The 15,214-nt window shown below is 35.6% G+C and overlaps 1 protein-coding gene across 3 annotated transcripts in view; it reads left to right on the top strand.

The window, feature by feature from the left end:
- The window catches only part of FNBP1L (formin binding protein 1-like), a 54,420-nt gene extending 40,574 nt beyond the window's left edge, over positions 1-13,846 (top strand). Inside the window, exons 10-16 of one of the 3 annotated variants that reach the window (XM_008586635.1) lie at positions 177-191; positions 2,872-2,981; positions 5,717-5,849; positions 6,244-6,338; positions 8,544-8,692; positions 10,119-10,277; positions 11,585-13,846. In XM_008586635.1, coding sequence (XP_008584857.1) covers positions 177-191; positions 2,872-2,981; positions 5,717-5,849; positions 6,244-6,338; positions 8,544-8,692; positions 10,119-10,277; positions 11,585-11,592 — 669 coding nt within the window. In that variant the 3' untranslated portion in view covers positions 11,593-13,846. Of the gene's footprint in view, positions 1-176; positions 192-2,871; positions 2,982-5,716; positions 5,850-6,243; positions 6,339-8,543; positions 8,693-10,118 lie in introns of all 3 variants that reach the window. The other 2 variants (XM_008586638.1, XM_008586636.1) reach the window with 2 other exon arrangements.
- Positions 13,847-15,214: the final 1,368 nt, after the last annotated feature.

The following is a 15,214-nucleotide window of genomic DNA, read 5'->3' as shown; positions in this document are numbered from 1 at the left end:
AATTAATTTACTTTACTGAAATGTGCTTAAAGTTGTTTTTCTGGCATAATTGTTTGGATTGTGAAATGTACATGATTTATTTTACTGTAAAAAAAGTATAGGTTATTGCATCTTCTATATTATGGTTTCATGTGAATAATTTACCATTTCTTTCTGTTTTCCATTGAACTATTCAGTGGTCGGTGAAGATGGTAAGCCTTATGTGCAGATATATATACTGTGCCAACATTAAATAATCTCAAGACATTGTTTTGTTTAATTCAAAACTAGTGGTAAAGTATATCCTACATTTTCACCTTGTGTGTGTTTTTTTTCTTTTTATAATTTAATCCATAGTCCAACATATGCCGGTACCTCTTGCTGTCATAGATTAGAAAATAATGTGGTCAACAGTCATCAGCCCACTAAGTTCTTAAGTGTCATTGGGTGGAGAACTTCTAATATTACAGAGGAGAATAAAATTATGTTTAGATATTATTTTAAAAGTTCCATGGTAGAGCAAAAGTTTATGTTTCATGTGGAAAGGAAATTTAGCAAAAATTATTTTTTTAACCTTCAAAATGATCATATAAATTTGATTTGTACTTTACCACAAGACTCATTAGATTTTTCCAAAAAGAAAGAAAAACTTTTTTCTACTGATTTCATTATGGAGTCAGTGCTCTGTTCTTCTGTACTATTGAAGGGGAATAGAAGCACAAATAACCTAAATTGTATGTGTGTGTGTGCGTGTGCGTGTGTGTTTGGGATGTTCCTTTATACATTTATTTCAAACAAATTAATGGAGCTATATTATGAAGAACTAACCCCAAAATTATTTGGAGCTTGTATAGGAAGCTATATAAAACAGCTTTTGGAAAACAGACCACTCTTTTTTAGACTGTTGGAATCGGCCTTTTGTAAGTTCCCTTGTAGTAAGAGAGGTTGTTTACCACAGAGTGCTTCTTTACATCCATGGGAAACTGAGTGAGTTTAGTTCTCATATTCTATGTAAGAATAGGTTATAATGTCAAAAGGGATATTAGAAATGCAAGTGCCTAGGTATCTACTGTTATGAAATTTGAGAATAAGCTTTGGTTAGGGACAAGTATAAGTCTGGCAGATTTACCTGTGCATAATTATGAATTTATTATAATATTGCCAAAAAAAATACACTACAATTGTAATGCACTTATTTCATTAAATAATTTTTCCAGATTTTTAGAAATATTTTTTAAAATGTAAATTAGAGGGCTGAGCCCGCGGCGGGTTCGGATCCTATATAGGGATGACCGGTGTGCTCACAGCGCTCACTGGCTGAGCGTGGTGCGGCCGGTCACAAAAAGGACCAAAAAAAAAGTAAATTAGAAAGTTTATCTTTGGCACATATATAGTAGCTTTCAAAACCTATGCCTCAAATTAAGTTAAATCTGACAATTTATGTTGAGAATTAACCAGTAATTTAAAGGAACTTCTTGTAGGAAATTTTGTCATTCATTTATATAGGTCAGGTTTGGTTGATTGACATTCTTAGTTCTGGTGACTGGTAGATGAAAAAATGAAAGCCTCTCAGAATGCCATACTTTTTAAGGCAAGTTTGTTGAATGTATAAAGGGTGCAGGCCACTGGGGAAAATTCTAGGGATTCTATTATTAATTAAAAGTGATATGTTTGATTATGGCTCATCCTAAAAGTGAGTTTTTAAAGAAGTAAACGAAGCATTCTTATAGATGGTGAAATAAAACTAGTGTATGTTACAGGCATATATGGCCCAATGAGCAAGCATGAATTTGATTTGGGAGCTCATTTCAGCAATGCTTAAAAAATTGAACCATATACATACTCTTAAAATGACCATTTTGAAAAGAAAAATGAAGAATGATAGGCATTATCAATTTTTGGAGTATATAAAAACTTAAGCAAATATAGGTTATATTACATGGATTTAGTAGTTGCTAAATCAATTGTTTTAATCTCTAATAACATAGCTAAAGTAACAGTGATTAAAATAACATTTAAGAGGAAAAAGACATCACTTGAATCAGAAATTTACATCTAAATACTAGCACTTTTTCTTAAATTACATAGTTTCTTGAATATCAAAGCATTAAAAAATTTTCAGACATCAAGCATCCTTCCTAAAGAAGGATCGTATCTTTCTTTCACGAATAACTGAGGTATGTTATCTGGTTTTACAAAAGCATAATTGAAAATATACTTCTTGTTCGGATATAATTTCTACTTAGTGGATATTTCTACCTTTTGTTTTTTAATGATCAGGTATGTTTTGATTCTAAAGAATGATTTAATAAATGTAATTATTCAAAGACTATGCAATATTAAAGTATATTTTATTAATTAGATTAACTTTATGAGGTAAGTTTGCTTGCTTAACTCAGTTATATGAGCTATTCATGTTTTTAGTTATAATATTTGTAACATTTGGAATATTATGGCAGTGGGTTTTGTTTGGGAATGTGGTGTGATATGTATAAAACAGTAACTTGTGTAGAATGAGAAATGTTATGTGTTTCCATTTTGTTGTTGTTGCTCTAGAAGGTTTGTATGTATCCATTTTATCTCTGCCAAGACTTGAAAATAATGTGATATTGATCATTATCATTTATCTGTATCTGGTCATATTTTTACCTGGTCTGTTTCCGTGGCTTATAACATGACTGTAATTTGGGCTCTTTTCTTCAGTACAGCTGTTTTCATTACTACACACACACACACATATCCATGTAGATTTCTTTTTTTTGAAAAGGGGTTGTTTGAGGAAATTTGAAATTAAACTTAAAATTGGTATATATTCTAATTTTATAGCAGATATATTTAAAATATGAAATTTACTGAAAATGTCTTTTGTAATGATTTAGATTCTCTTTTCAGGGCCCAGCACTAGAAGATTTCAGTCATCTGCCACCAGAACAGAGACGTAAAAAACTACAGCAGCGCATTGATGAACTTAACAGAGAACTACAAAAAGAATCAGACCAAAAGTATTGTTCCTTTAAGTCCTGTCTATCATTATACTTTGATAAGTTTTCATTTTGCTTTGGTATATAAATTGATTTCAGTAGCAACCTGAGGCTATAATTATTTTATTTCTAGTAAAACAATGCTTGATAACTTACAGATTTGTATTTGCTCATGCATAGCTTTAATTTACTTTTTATTTTTAAAAAAGTTTCCTTTAGTTCACTTTTTCAGAATGGACATAGAAGAATTATTTATGATGAATAAAGGATTATTGCAATGAATCAGTGACTTACTATATCTACACTGAAGATAAAACTGGGGCTTAAAGTTTAACATGAGAGATTGAAGTTTTGATGTTAAGAGTTGTGTATAAGGTGTGATGGGATACTTCATAATAAATGAAATATTGTAATATAGCCGAGTCTCATTGTACACAGTAGTTACGGTCTGTAAAGTCACTGTGAACACCTACCTATCAAATAATGAAACATTGCTCCTAGAGGAACTACAGGCTTAGGCTCCAGGTAGCCATCGGTCACATTTTCATCATTGATCGATACATAACCTTGTTTTATGTATGTTTCTGTGTAAATGTATTGTTGATTCATTAACTTGAATTCTGCCAACAGCACTGTAACTCCTGCATGAACAAAGCTTATCTAACATACGTTTTTTCTCTGTAGCATTACAGCCTTCTCGTTCTTAGGAACACTAGGCGGCACCTTAGCACTATGCCTAGGGGCCATTTTAAACACCAAGATCACCAATAAAAAGCACAAAAAGGTGAAAATCATGGCACTAAGTAGATAGATTGTGAAAAGGACACTTGTTCAGCATATGAGAGTGGAAACAAGAAGGCAGAGTATCACCTTCTTTGACCTCAGATGGGAATTTGAATGTGCCTTTGGTGACTCAAATTTTTCCGTGCTCTATGCATGTCCAAAACAAGAATAAAGGCACAGAAATGTGCATGTTCTTTCCATGGCCTGGAATTAGCTCTATTCCAGGGAGATTTGATTAGAAATTATGTGGAGTATGATAATGGAAGATGGGAATGAAAAGGTATAGGATGTATTATGAAAGGTCTTGAATTCTTTTCTTCTTTTTTTTTTTCTTTTTGTCTTTTTTACTGGCCGGTAACGGGATCGCAACCCTCGGTGTCGCGCCCGTACCGAGGACCGGCAACGGGATCGCAACCCTCAGTGTTGCGCCCACACCACGCTCAGCCAGTGAGCGGGAACCGGTCACCACATGGGATCCAAACCCTCAGCGGGAGCACCGCCGCGCTCCCAAGTGGCGCACTCTCCAGTGCGCCACCGGGCGGCCCTTGAATTCTTTTCTGTGGAGTTCTGAACATATTGTGAAATTGACGAAAGTTGTTCAGAGGGGGCGATGGCTCTGTATTCTAAAGAAAGGTAATTGAAAGCTGTATGAAGAGTAGACCGTATAGGAAAGAGATTGGAGGCAGGGAGATTAGTTAGGGGACTTTGTAACAACCCAGGTGAGAGATGCTGAGGGCCTAACTTAAGGCATGGCCATGAGAATAGAAAGAAGGAATAGATTATGAGTCATTTCAGAGTTAGGGGACTTTGTAACAACCCAGGTGAGAGATGCTGAGGGCCTAACTTAAGGCATGGCCGTGAGAATAGAAAGAAGGAATAGATTATGAGTCATTTCAGAGACAAAGCAGGTTGCACTTTTTACCTGATTGGATCTCTGAGAAGAAAAAAATGGAGGAGGCTTTTTAAAGAAAAGGCTTGTAGCTTAGGAGAATTAATTGAAACAGTAAGAAAGAATAAATTTGGGGCAAAGATAATGGTTTTGTTTGATTTTTGAAATATCTGAAAAATCAATATTGGAAATGTCCACTTGGGTTTGGAAATATGAATCTAGAACTTAAGAGAGAAAGGGACTGGAGCTACACATTTGAGAATCATCTGAAGATAGGTGATATTAAAACAGTGAGAGATCATCCTCAAGGAGGAGTGTAGGAGGAAATGATGAGAAACCTTTGTCATTTTATGTAATGTGCATTTAAAAGTTGAACAAAGAAGGAGAGGATCCACTGAGAGAGAATGTGAGAAAGCAGAGGCGAGGAGGAGGAGGAAAAAGAAAAAGAAACCTGCAGGAGGTCAAGAAGGAAGAGTATTAAGGAGGGTTAGTCAATGTCAGTGTCAGAGTCAAGGGGATCTGACTGGGGCATAACCATTGTAATGTGATTAGAGAAGAAGAGGTGGATTCAGAGGAACTGGCTACAGAATTTAGGGGTGGGGGCCGAGTTAAAGATAGCATTCCTATTTCTAGCATAGATGAGTGGGAGGATGCTGATGCTATGTGAACCAAGATAAGGAACAATGGTGGAATATTGTTGCTGGGTGGGAATATAATGAGTGTGATTTGGGACATGATGAGTTTAAGAATACTGAGGAATATTCTCGCCCTGTAGATTCAATCTATATATATGTATAGGGGCTTATATAATAATCATCTTTAGGAAGCAAGAAATGAGTAATGAAACCTATTTCTTTTTGGTATTCTGAGTGTTTTGAAAGATTGTCCTTAGATTACTAACTCTATATACATTATAAGCTTTATGCAAATTGTCTTTAATCAGTTAATGTTAGACTAAACTTGAGATATAACTAAACTTAAGATTAAGGTGCATGCATGGGAGTCCCCAAAGTCAAATTAAACTCTTTCATTGGGAAGCATATGAGGTGAATATTTAGTTCTGTGATTTCCTCCTCTTTTTCAGAGATGCACTCAACAAAATGAAAGATGTGTATGAAAAAAATCCACAAATGGGGGATCCAGGGAGTTTGCAGCCTAAATTAGCAGAGACCATGAATAACATTGACCGCTTACGAATGGAAATCCACAAGAATGAGGTAGATTTGTTATTCAACAGTTGTCTGAGATAAATTATTTTTATAAACTTGATAATGATAGATTGGTTATTGCTAGAATTATCTTCAAATATTTAGATTTAATTTTAGGGTTTATGATCTAAAAGTAAAATATTATGGTATGTAAGATATTGTGGTATATAATCTTTAGATTAATCTCTCATTGAAGTTTTTTATTTAAATCTTTATATAAAACTAAACATTTGTAGTATTTTTTAAAAATTAGCTGTAAAGTTGATCATTGACCAAACTGGAAGAAAGTTTTCCCATCTCTAAGAATTACATTATAAAAACTGAAAAGCACATTTTAAATGTAGAATATCTTATGAGCTTTTAAACATATTTCTTGAACTCAGTTTGCTTATTTTTTCCTAAGGCTTGGCTCTCTGAAGTTGAAGGCAAAACAGGAGGGAGAGGAGACAGAAGACATAGCAGTGACATAAATCATCTTGTAACACAGGGACGAGAAAGGTCATTTTTTGCATTTTATTTGTATTTCTTTGTTTCCCCCAATTTTTCTCATCCTTTTGTCCTAAACTTCATAGAATTCTTTTTCTTCCTTACAGATTTAACAAGTTTGGCTTTTCATAACTTTAGTTTTTGAATCTAAGTAATTTTCTGTTTCTTTTAACAGTTGCAGGTGAAGTACGAAATATCATCTTGCTGTTCAATTCTAGTTTGTCATGCATACAAAAACAGAGTTGGGAACATAGAAAATTATTGAAGACACAGTCTGGGAGCATAGGCTCCTCAGGCATGGGAAGAGTCCTTTAAGGTTTAAGTGAAGTTGGGTAGCTTATGTCGAAGAAAAATTTACTGTCAAATTGCTCAAAGAATTGTTTATTGTTAGTTTGGACCAGAGTTTCTAGAAGGCATTTTGCTAAGTTTCCATGATTTTATACCATTTGTGACATTCTCCCATTGGTGTAAAATCTTTTTTTTTCCATAATAAAAGTCTACAAATTAGGATTCACCTTGGAGAATAATTTGAGAGGTCTTGTATTAAATCTTGGTTTACTACTTAATCATATTGTAATTTGAGCAAGTTCGTTTTTACTGCTCGCTGTCTCATTTTCCTGAAATATAAAATGGAAGTTAAGACACCCATCCTACAGAGTTGTTAGTAATAAGGGAAATAATGTACATAAAGCACCTAGTAGTAAAATACCTTGTAGTAGTATGTACTTTACAAATGTTAATTCCTCCGTCTCCTCTTTGCCTTCTTTATCACTTTTGAAAGAGTAACATATGTTCTGTATATCAGGAGATATCTACAAATAACTGGTTTTTATTATTAGGAAAACCCAGATTAAAAGGATGTAATCTCTATTGTATGTATTATTTAAGAACATGGCTTCCAGGCTTACTGAAAGTGCTGCTAAATCTCATCTTGTAAATTTTCCATTATTAAAATCTCATTCAGTCATTTGATTCTTCAGCAAAATTAATAACATTTTTTCTCTTTAAACAAGTGCTGCTAAATCTCATCTTGTAAATTTTCCATTATTAAAATCTCATTCAGTCATTTGATTTTTCAGCAAAATTAATAACATTTTTTCTCTTTAAACATTTTTTTTTCCTTTTTTTTGTCTTTTTTCGTGTCCGGCAACGGACCGCAACCCTCAGTGTTGTGCCCATACCGGACCGGGACCGGCAACGGGATCGCAACCCTCGGTGTTGCTCCCGCACCTCGCTCAGCCAGTGAGCGGGAACCAGTCTGTATGTGGGATCCGAACCGGGCCGGCCCTCTTTAAACATTTTTTAAGAAAAATAAAATGCCTTTCTGTTACTTGCTCTTTGGGATTTTCTAAATTGCTAGCTTCCCTGTTACCTTGACTAATTGGAAATTAACTTTATTTCTTATTTTAGTTGAGAATCTTTTAGTTTGCAATGACAGAATGAATACTTTACCCATACTGTTTTACACTAAAAATGGACTGCATTGGTTGACATTCGGGAGAGCTCGATTTAGGAGCTCAGATGATATCTTCAGGACTCAGTTTCTCTCCACTTCACAGCTCTGTCTTCTACTGTGTTGGCTTCATTTTAAGGCTCCATTTGGTGATCTTCTCAAACTTTAGAGGAGTGTTCCTCCAGGTCAAGTCCAGTGGAAAAGGGAGTGAATCTCTCTTCCCAACAGTCCCAAGCAAGAGTCTTGGCACATCTTGTAACTGACTGAGTTACAGGACTACTCATGAACTATTCACTTCAGCCATACAAGTGCTATGCTTTGATGTCCCTTCTGGATTTAGAATAGAAACAACTCCACTTGAAGCCCGTGAACTGAACATGGGTCTGAGTGGGTTCCCTAAGGAAATTTAGTGTTCTCTTGCCAAAAGAGGGGGCCATGAATCTGGGATGATGAAAGACAAGTGTCTACTACATTTTTCTGTTTTATCTCTAGACCTAATGATAGTCACATGTATTTACTGAATACTGCTGTATGTCTAGAACATTGTTATCTTTTAATTTTTTTATTTCAGTAAATTCAGCAAAGAAGCATTTTGTATTGGAACACTTTATATAGTCAATGTTTAAGAAAATAGGGATTAATTTGGAACTGTGTCATTGGTATTTAATTTTCTGAATTGATCCTGAGGAGATCAACTTACACATAATATATGAAGAGTTCACATGTTTGTGATATTTGATCAGAGACAATTTTATGTTTTATAGTCCTGAGGGAAGTTACACTGATGATGCAAACCAAGAAGTCCGTGGGCCACCCCAACAGCATGGTCACCACAGTGAGTTCGATGATGAATTTGAGGATGATGATCCCTTGCCTGCTATTGGACACTGCAAAGCTATCTACCCTTTTGATGGTATGATTTTCTTAGTGTACTATATTTGATAAAAGTGATTCCTTGAAGTCTAAATACACTGAGTCATTCACTTTAGTGTCCTTAGCTAAATTACACATTGTCAGAAAATTGTGATCCCAGTTCATTAGTATGTGTACTTTTGTTTTAACTGTATTACACATACATTTTTCTTCCATACATGGCATTAAAGAATTGAAAGATAATTACCTGTGTTGTCAGCATCTTAATATAGATTATTATCTAATTATCAACTTTGGCTGATACAGAATTTTCCCCAGAGATCTTACTAATGCTTACATGTGCTCAACAAAGTTGAAGCAGCTTGAGCATGTAGCCCAACTCAGGAGGTGGGTGGCTATTAGATGTCACTTCACGTTCTTCCTTGCAGCTTATTAACCTTGAAAGACAGGTACAAGGCATAGCTGAATGCCATCATCATATCCTGACTCTGTAGGCTACCTTTTTAGATGAGAGTGGAAGAGAACGTGGTAGGTTCTGACTATCCCATCTCTCTCCTGTGATAGTTGGAGTCCATGAGGAGAATAAGGCATTGTGGCCCTCTCCTGCAGATTTTTAGTTATTCTTACTTCTCTTGGAGTCTGAAAAATCCTTTACTCAGCTAACAGAAGAGCAGAGTAACATCTTCATAAATAAGTTCTTATACAATGGTATATGATTTAAAATCAGTCTCCACCCATCCATTGTATTGATTTTAAAATTGAGTAAAGTCTTTAGTTACTCCTCATTCTGAGAAAATATATTAAATTTAAGATCTTAGTGTAATGTAATCTAGAGACAAGGGAAGGAATTTAGCATATGTTAAATGAAGATTCAGTTGTGAAAATTGTTACTGCTAAGCAGATTGGGAGGGGTTGGGGATGGGAAGAAAGGGAGCCCTGAGGCTGGTGAGGTCTTGAAGGAAATTTGTGCTTTGTGGCCATTCTGCTTCTACCATCACCAGAGCTGAATCTGTATTTTTTTTGCTCTCTCTTCAAACTATATTCTTTCCTTCTTTATTCCCATCCACTAACTGTCTTGTTACTATTTTCCTAGTCCATACCTCGTGCATTTTTTAGATAGCAGCATTACTCAAATTTGGGAAAGGAGTTGGAATGGTGAAATAGGAATTAGCATACCCCGTCAAATCATATAAGGTCACTGTGACTGAGTAACTTCCTATGTTACATGGGGGAGATATTAATACAGCCTCACAGGCTTATTGTGCAGCTCAAATGAGAGAATGTGTGAAAGTGTTTGGGAAACTACATGGCATCATAGAGATGTTGTTAATGAGAGCCAGTGGGCTTGTGGTTCCAGGTACATTGAAATCTAGTAGCGTTTTATGTTATTTTGTGTGTTGTATTTGTAATTTTTATTAAAAATAACCACTGCTTAATTTATGCCTGTTCTATGAAAACTCATCTAGGACATAACGAAGGTACTCTGGCAATGAAAGAAGGTGAAGTTCTGTACATCATTGAGGAAGACAAAGGGGACGGATGGACAAGAGCTCGGAGACAGAACGGTGAAGAAGGCTACGTTCCCACGTCATACATAGATGTGACTCTAGAGAAAAACAGTAAAGGTGCAGTAACTTATATCTAAACTGACAGGCGGCTTTGTGCCCTGTATGACATAGAACGGTAACATAAAGTGAGAACATGTTCAGCAGGTCGGAAAAAATAAGAAAACTTAAAGGGCATCCAAGCTTTATTGTTCACTGTGTGAGCTGAGTGCAGGCTTGATCTTAGAGATGTGAATATTATCACAAAAAACTGTTTTCATGACGCTTTATCATTTGAGTAATGTTGGTGTGAAGTTTAATTGATGCCTTTTGCTTTATGTCCTGCCTAAGTCTGTGTGAAGGATTTGTGTTTTGCTGCCTTGTAAATAATAGAATTTGATTTATTGAGCAGGAATCCATAGATGAAATGCTTCCCTGTTCCCTTTAACTTCAGAAAACACAATGACTGTAGTGAATTCAAATAAGTAAAACTGCTCTGAAATACCGTAGAAAGTTGACTCCCAAAAGAGTGGTTTGTTCTAGGAGTTTGAATTTGTAGCTATAGTTTCTAGGAAGAAAAGTAATAGATGGTACTTGGGTAAAATAATAATAATATAGTTGTTATCATCTTCCTCCCTGTTCGTAACTTTGATTTCCTAAAGGAAGAAAACAAGCACCCAGCACATAATCTACTTAAGTGGTAGGCTAATCAAGAGATTTGTAAAATAAATCACCTGGTCTCACTCTTAGGTGAATAAAACAGCTTTCTTTTGAGACCTGAAAATATTTTCAGGTTTACTGGTAATTTTCAGTAGTGTACAAGCTTCCTTCCAAATTAATCTTATGCTTGTATTTTTTGTCTTGAAAATGTCTTTTGGGAAATATCACTTTAGTGATTATTTAGCATTTAGCAGTTATACATAGAAAAATATACATTCGAAGATAGAGGAAATCTTGAATGGAGGGGAAGTACTGGCATATTTTGCTTTTAAAAGAGAAGTAACTTTTTAAACTAACTGGGTTGGAGGAAGATATCTGTACCACCATTTAGGGCATTTCTTCATTTTAGCTGAATCATCAGTTATTAGAATAGATAACTTTTTCTGATTAATTTCAACAAGCATTTGTTGGAGACACTGTACAATCAAAGATTGTGCAATGCTAGTTGTGTGATCACACCCTGAGGTAGTTGTATGGGAGGTAAAGTGAGGAAGTAATAAGACTAGTCCTTGATCTTGCTCATGTTTCAAATTTTTCTGGTATTTTCAATAGCCGAGTATAAAATGATTTTAGAGACATTTGGGACAGACACTTTAAACTGAACACCTCTTTTGATTTTATCAAAGGTCTTCAGTAATTGTTCTTTTCTTTTTCCTCCTGGACTGCAGGTTCCTGAAGAGGGTTTCTGAGGAAATGGGCAAGATGTTGAAGGAGGTTACATGCAGCTGCTTTTGGGGGGAGGGTATTAGAGTTGTCAGGCTCAAAGAGAGAGTGAGAGAAGCAAGTTGCATGAGTGCATGCAGACATGATTATTTTTTACTAACTTCATTAGCATTTCCATACATTGTTTTAAAAAATCATTGTAATACCAATCCTTAAATTCCTAGTCCAGTTATTCACGTGAAAGAAAAAAGCCAACAATGGCTGACCTTTTTTGCGTTTATTTTACTGATGTCCAAACCAGAAAGAATGCAGAGCTGTCATAAAATTTGTCTTTCATTTGGCTGACCCAACAGGACGGTCTCCATCTCAGCGCTGTTTGAATTGGCTTTTAGATGCATTGTCTGTTAGAATCCTTGCCATTTGTCAGTGTCTGCCTGTGCCACCTCCGTGCTTGCTTAACATCTTGTGTCGCATGTCTAGAGTAATCGGGCTAGATTTTTCAGGCATGTCTTTATAATCCCTTGTTCTCGTCAAAGTCTTTGTTTTGTTTTACATTTGTAGTGTAAATCACTTTGTCAAACATCTTCAGCACTAATGTTTCCATCCTAGTATTCGTGTATGCTGCTATAACTTCCTCACTGCAAACATTCCAGTTTTGGCGTTATGAAGAAGTAGTCTGTGAACTCGAAGTATTTATGATAAGAAAAAGAAAACATCTCTGCTCTAGCCTACAGCCTCGTTGAAAGAACTCTTTGAAAAATGATACATCTTCAGCACCTCAGTCTGGGAAGAATCTATAGTCAGCACTGAAATCCTGGCATAATAAACACAGAAGATACTCACCACCTCAAGACAAAGGACTGTTGTCAAAAGTCAGCTGCTTCCATTCAAATGCTGCCTTAAACTAGAGTGCCTAAATCTGTTGATTGCCAACACTACCACTACAGTATCCCGCAAAGGGCTTTGTGTCAGCTCAGTGCGACCTCCTTTAACTCTGCAGCACTGCTGCAGCTGCCGATGTAGCCTTGGTAGGTAGGTGGCTTTTAGAGCTCTACCATGTACGATGGTGCATCTTCAAATTTATGCATCAAACTAAAGACATGTCTGAGTCCATTTTACTTTACTCGGTGTTTTTATGAGAAGTTTTATGGACCTCCCCCGTTGTCTTTTTATTTGAGGTTATGACGATCTCATTTGATTATTACAATGATAGTCTGTTTCCAAGTGATGTTTTTGTTTGAACCATATAAAACTTAGTGAAACTTTGTAATGATCTGTGCACTTTTCCTTGTAAAATGGAAATTTTTGTGTGTTTATATTTGTAAATATAACTGTTAGTGCCCTATTGCTCATGTTGTCTTGCTTCACATTTGTGATTCTGTTAATGACTTGTATCTTAACTAATTTCTTAGTGGCATCATAATAGGGAGATGGGTGGGGGCGGGGGGTTATTTCTACCACCGAAGCTTCATTAATTTGGTTCTTTACTGTTTTGAGGGGAGAAAGAGAACGTGAATTGGTCTGTGTATTATTGGATTTTAAGCAATATTTTAGAAGCTGTGTGACTGCTTTAATAATTTTTTCTCAGTGTTATTTGAATCATACTACCAGGTATACTAAAGCTGAATCACAGTTGTGTGAAAGTTAATGCCTTCTTAAGATCAAGTACACCACTGTTACACAGCTGACATATAGTGTATTACCTTTGAGGCTAGTAAACTATAAAGCTTAGATATTGAATCTCGTTACAGGGTTATTTATATAATGTGACATTATTCAATACTGACAGACTACGTGAAGTAGTTTTAAAATGTAGTGCTATTTTTCTTTTAAAGGTTAGCAATGAGAAGGAAATGTGATCTGGCTGTGTTTGTCTTCTGTACAAAGCCTGAAGTGCTTATGTTTTTTTTGGCTAATAGCCACTGAGGGCAAAGTTTAAGGCTTTCTTGTAAGGACTAACTGTTCTTTTCAAGCTACTGTTTGTTTTTCTAAAAGCAGGATTTGCTTCCGTAGGAGGCAAGTTCCTTCATGTGGAATAGTGCAACCTGTATATGGGTTATTAATAAGAAAGACATTTGTACTTGCACAGTTTAAATCATTCTTAAATTTTGAACATGTGAATTGTCCAAAAGAAATCCTTAATTTTTCAGTAATTTTTACTCTTTTTGTGCACATGTTGATTTCTTAATGGTAAATGCTTTGTTTAAGATAGTGTTCTCTGTTGAGAATATTTTCATGGAATAAAACAATCTTCATGGTCAATTGAAGTGTATATTGTGTTATCTCTTATTGCTATGTGAACCAAAGAGATGTGATGATTTTGTTCTTGAGTTTGCTAAATTTCAAATAATACAAAGTAGATGACAAGTTCCATAAGTGTGGCAACATTTTTTGCAAAGCAGTTTTAGAAATTTTATTCTAGTTTTGGTTTCTCTCAAGCTTTCCGAAAGGAAAAAAAAAAATTATTTCACTCAATTTCTTTAGAGTAAATTTAAATTGCACATAATATTTTGGATTTATCTTTGTTCTATAACAGCTGTGTTGCACAGGTTTTAGAAATTTTATTCTAGTTTTGGTTTCTCTCAAGCTTTCCGAAAGGAAAAAAAAAAAATTATTTCACTCAATTTCTTTAGAGTAAATTTAAATTGCACATAATATTTTGGATTTATCTTTGTTCTATAACAGCTGTGTTGCACGGACTTTCCTTTTACCTTTTACACGTCTTACCTTTGCATCCATAAGAACTGTCCCTGTACCACATGGCCTGATCAGGCCCCCACACTCAGGCCAGCACTTCCTGTGCTTCTGCTTGATTCCTGATAGTTACAGCACCTGTGTCTTCATCTCAAAAGCTTGGAAAGAGAATGTTAGCCACAATTAGTGACACATTATCTGTAACTTTAGGACCTAATTTCACAAGACTTACCTTTTTAAAAAGGCAAATGTGAAACTATGACTACAGACTTTCAGGAACCCAAAAAGAGAAGAAAACTCAGGGTAGATCCTGAATAATGAGAGGTTGCTATTATTGTGGTGAGATGAAAATTTAGAGATCAATGCCAAGCTTGGAAGTAGGGACACGTAAAACAATGAAAACGGGGAAAATAGTGTCAAATGTTACAGCTTCAGATGAACAGAGGTTTGCGGGGCAGAGCGCAAAACAATGAAAAAGGGCTTTTACTATCTGAACTAAGATCAGGGAAGTCAAATCCTACTTGCTAGGGAAAGATTACATCCTTGTAACAATATTATCAAAAGGAAAAGGATCTCTAGGCTTATTGAAAAGGATTTTCTTTTGAAGAAGGTAGTAGTTTAGATGAAAAAAAAAAATGCTTAAGAAACACTGAACCTATTTCAGTCAGCTCATCTTCACAGGATCGAATATATTCCTGAGTATAGACACTGTCAGTAATTAGGGAAACTATAGAAGATACAAGGGGCGCGAAAAGTTTGGGGGAGGGGCAGATGTTATAAATTTTGAAGAGTGAATTCTGGGAAGTTTGATGACAACCTTTGAAAGTACTAAATAGGGGCCGGCCCGGTGGCGCACTGGAGAGTGCGCCACTTGGGAGTGTGGCGGCGCTCCCGCCGAGGGTTCGGATCCGATGTGGAGACTGGTTCCCACTCACTGGCTG

The sequence above is a fragment of the Galeopterus variegatus genome, unplaced genomic scaffold (assembly GCF_000696425.1).
Source record: "Galeopterus variegatus unplaced genomic scaffold, G_variegatus-3.0.2 Scaffold4060, whole genome shotgun sequence".
NCBI classification, from domain to species: domain Eukaryota; kingdom Metazoa; phylum Chordata; class Mammalia; order Dermoptera; family Cynocephalidae; genus Galeopterus; species Galeopterus variegatus.
This window is presented reverse-complemented; position numbering and strand designations above follow the sequence as displayed.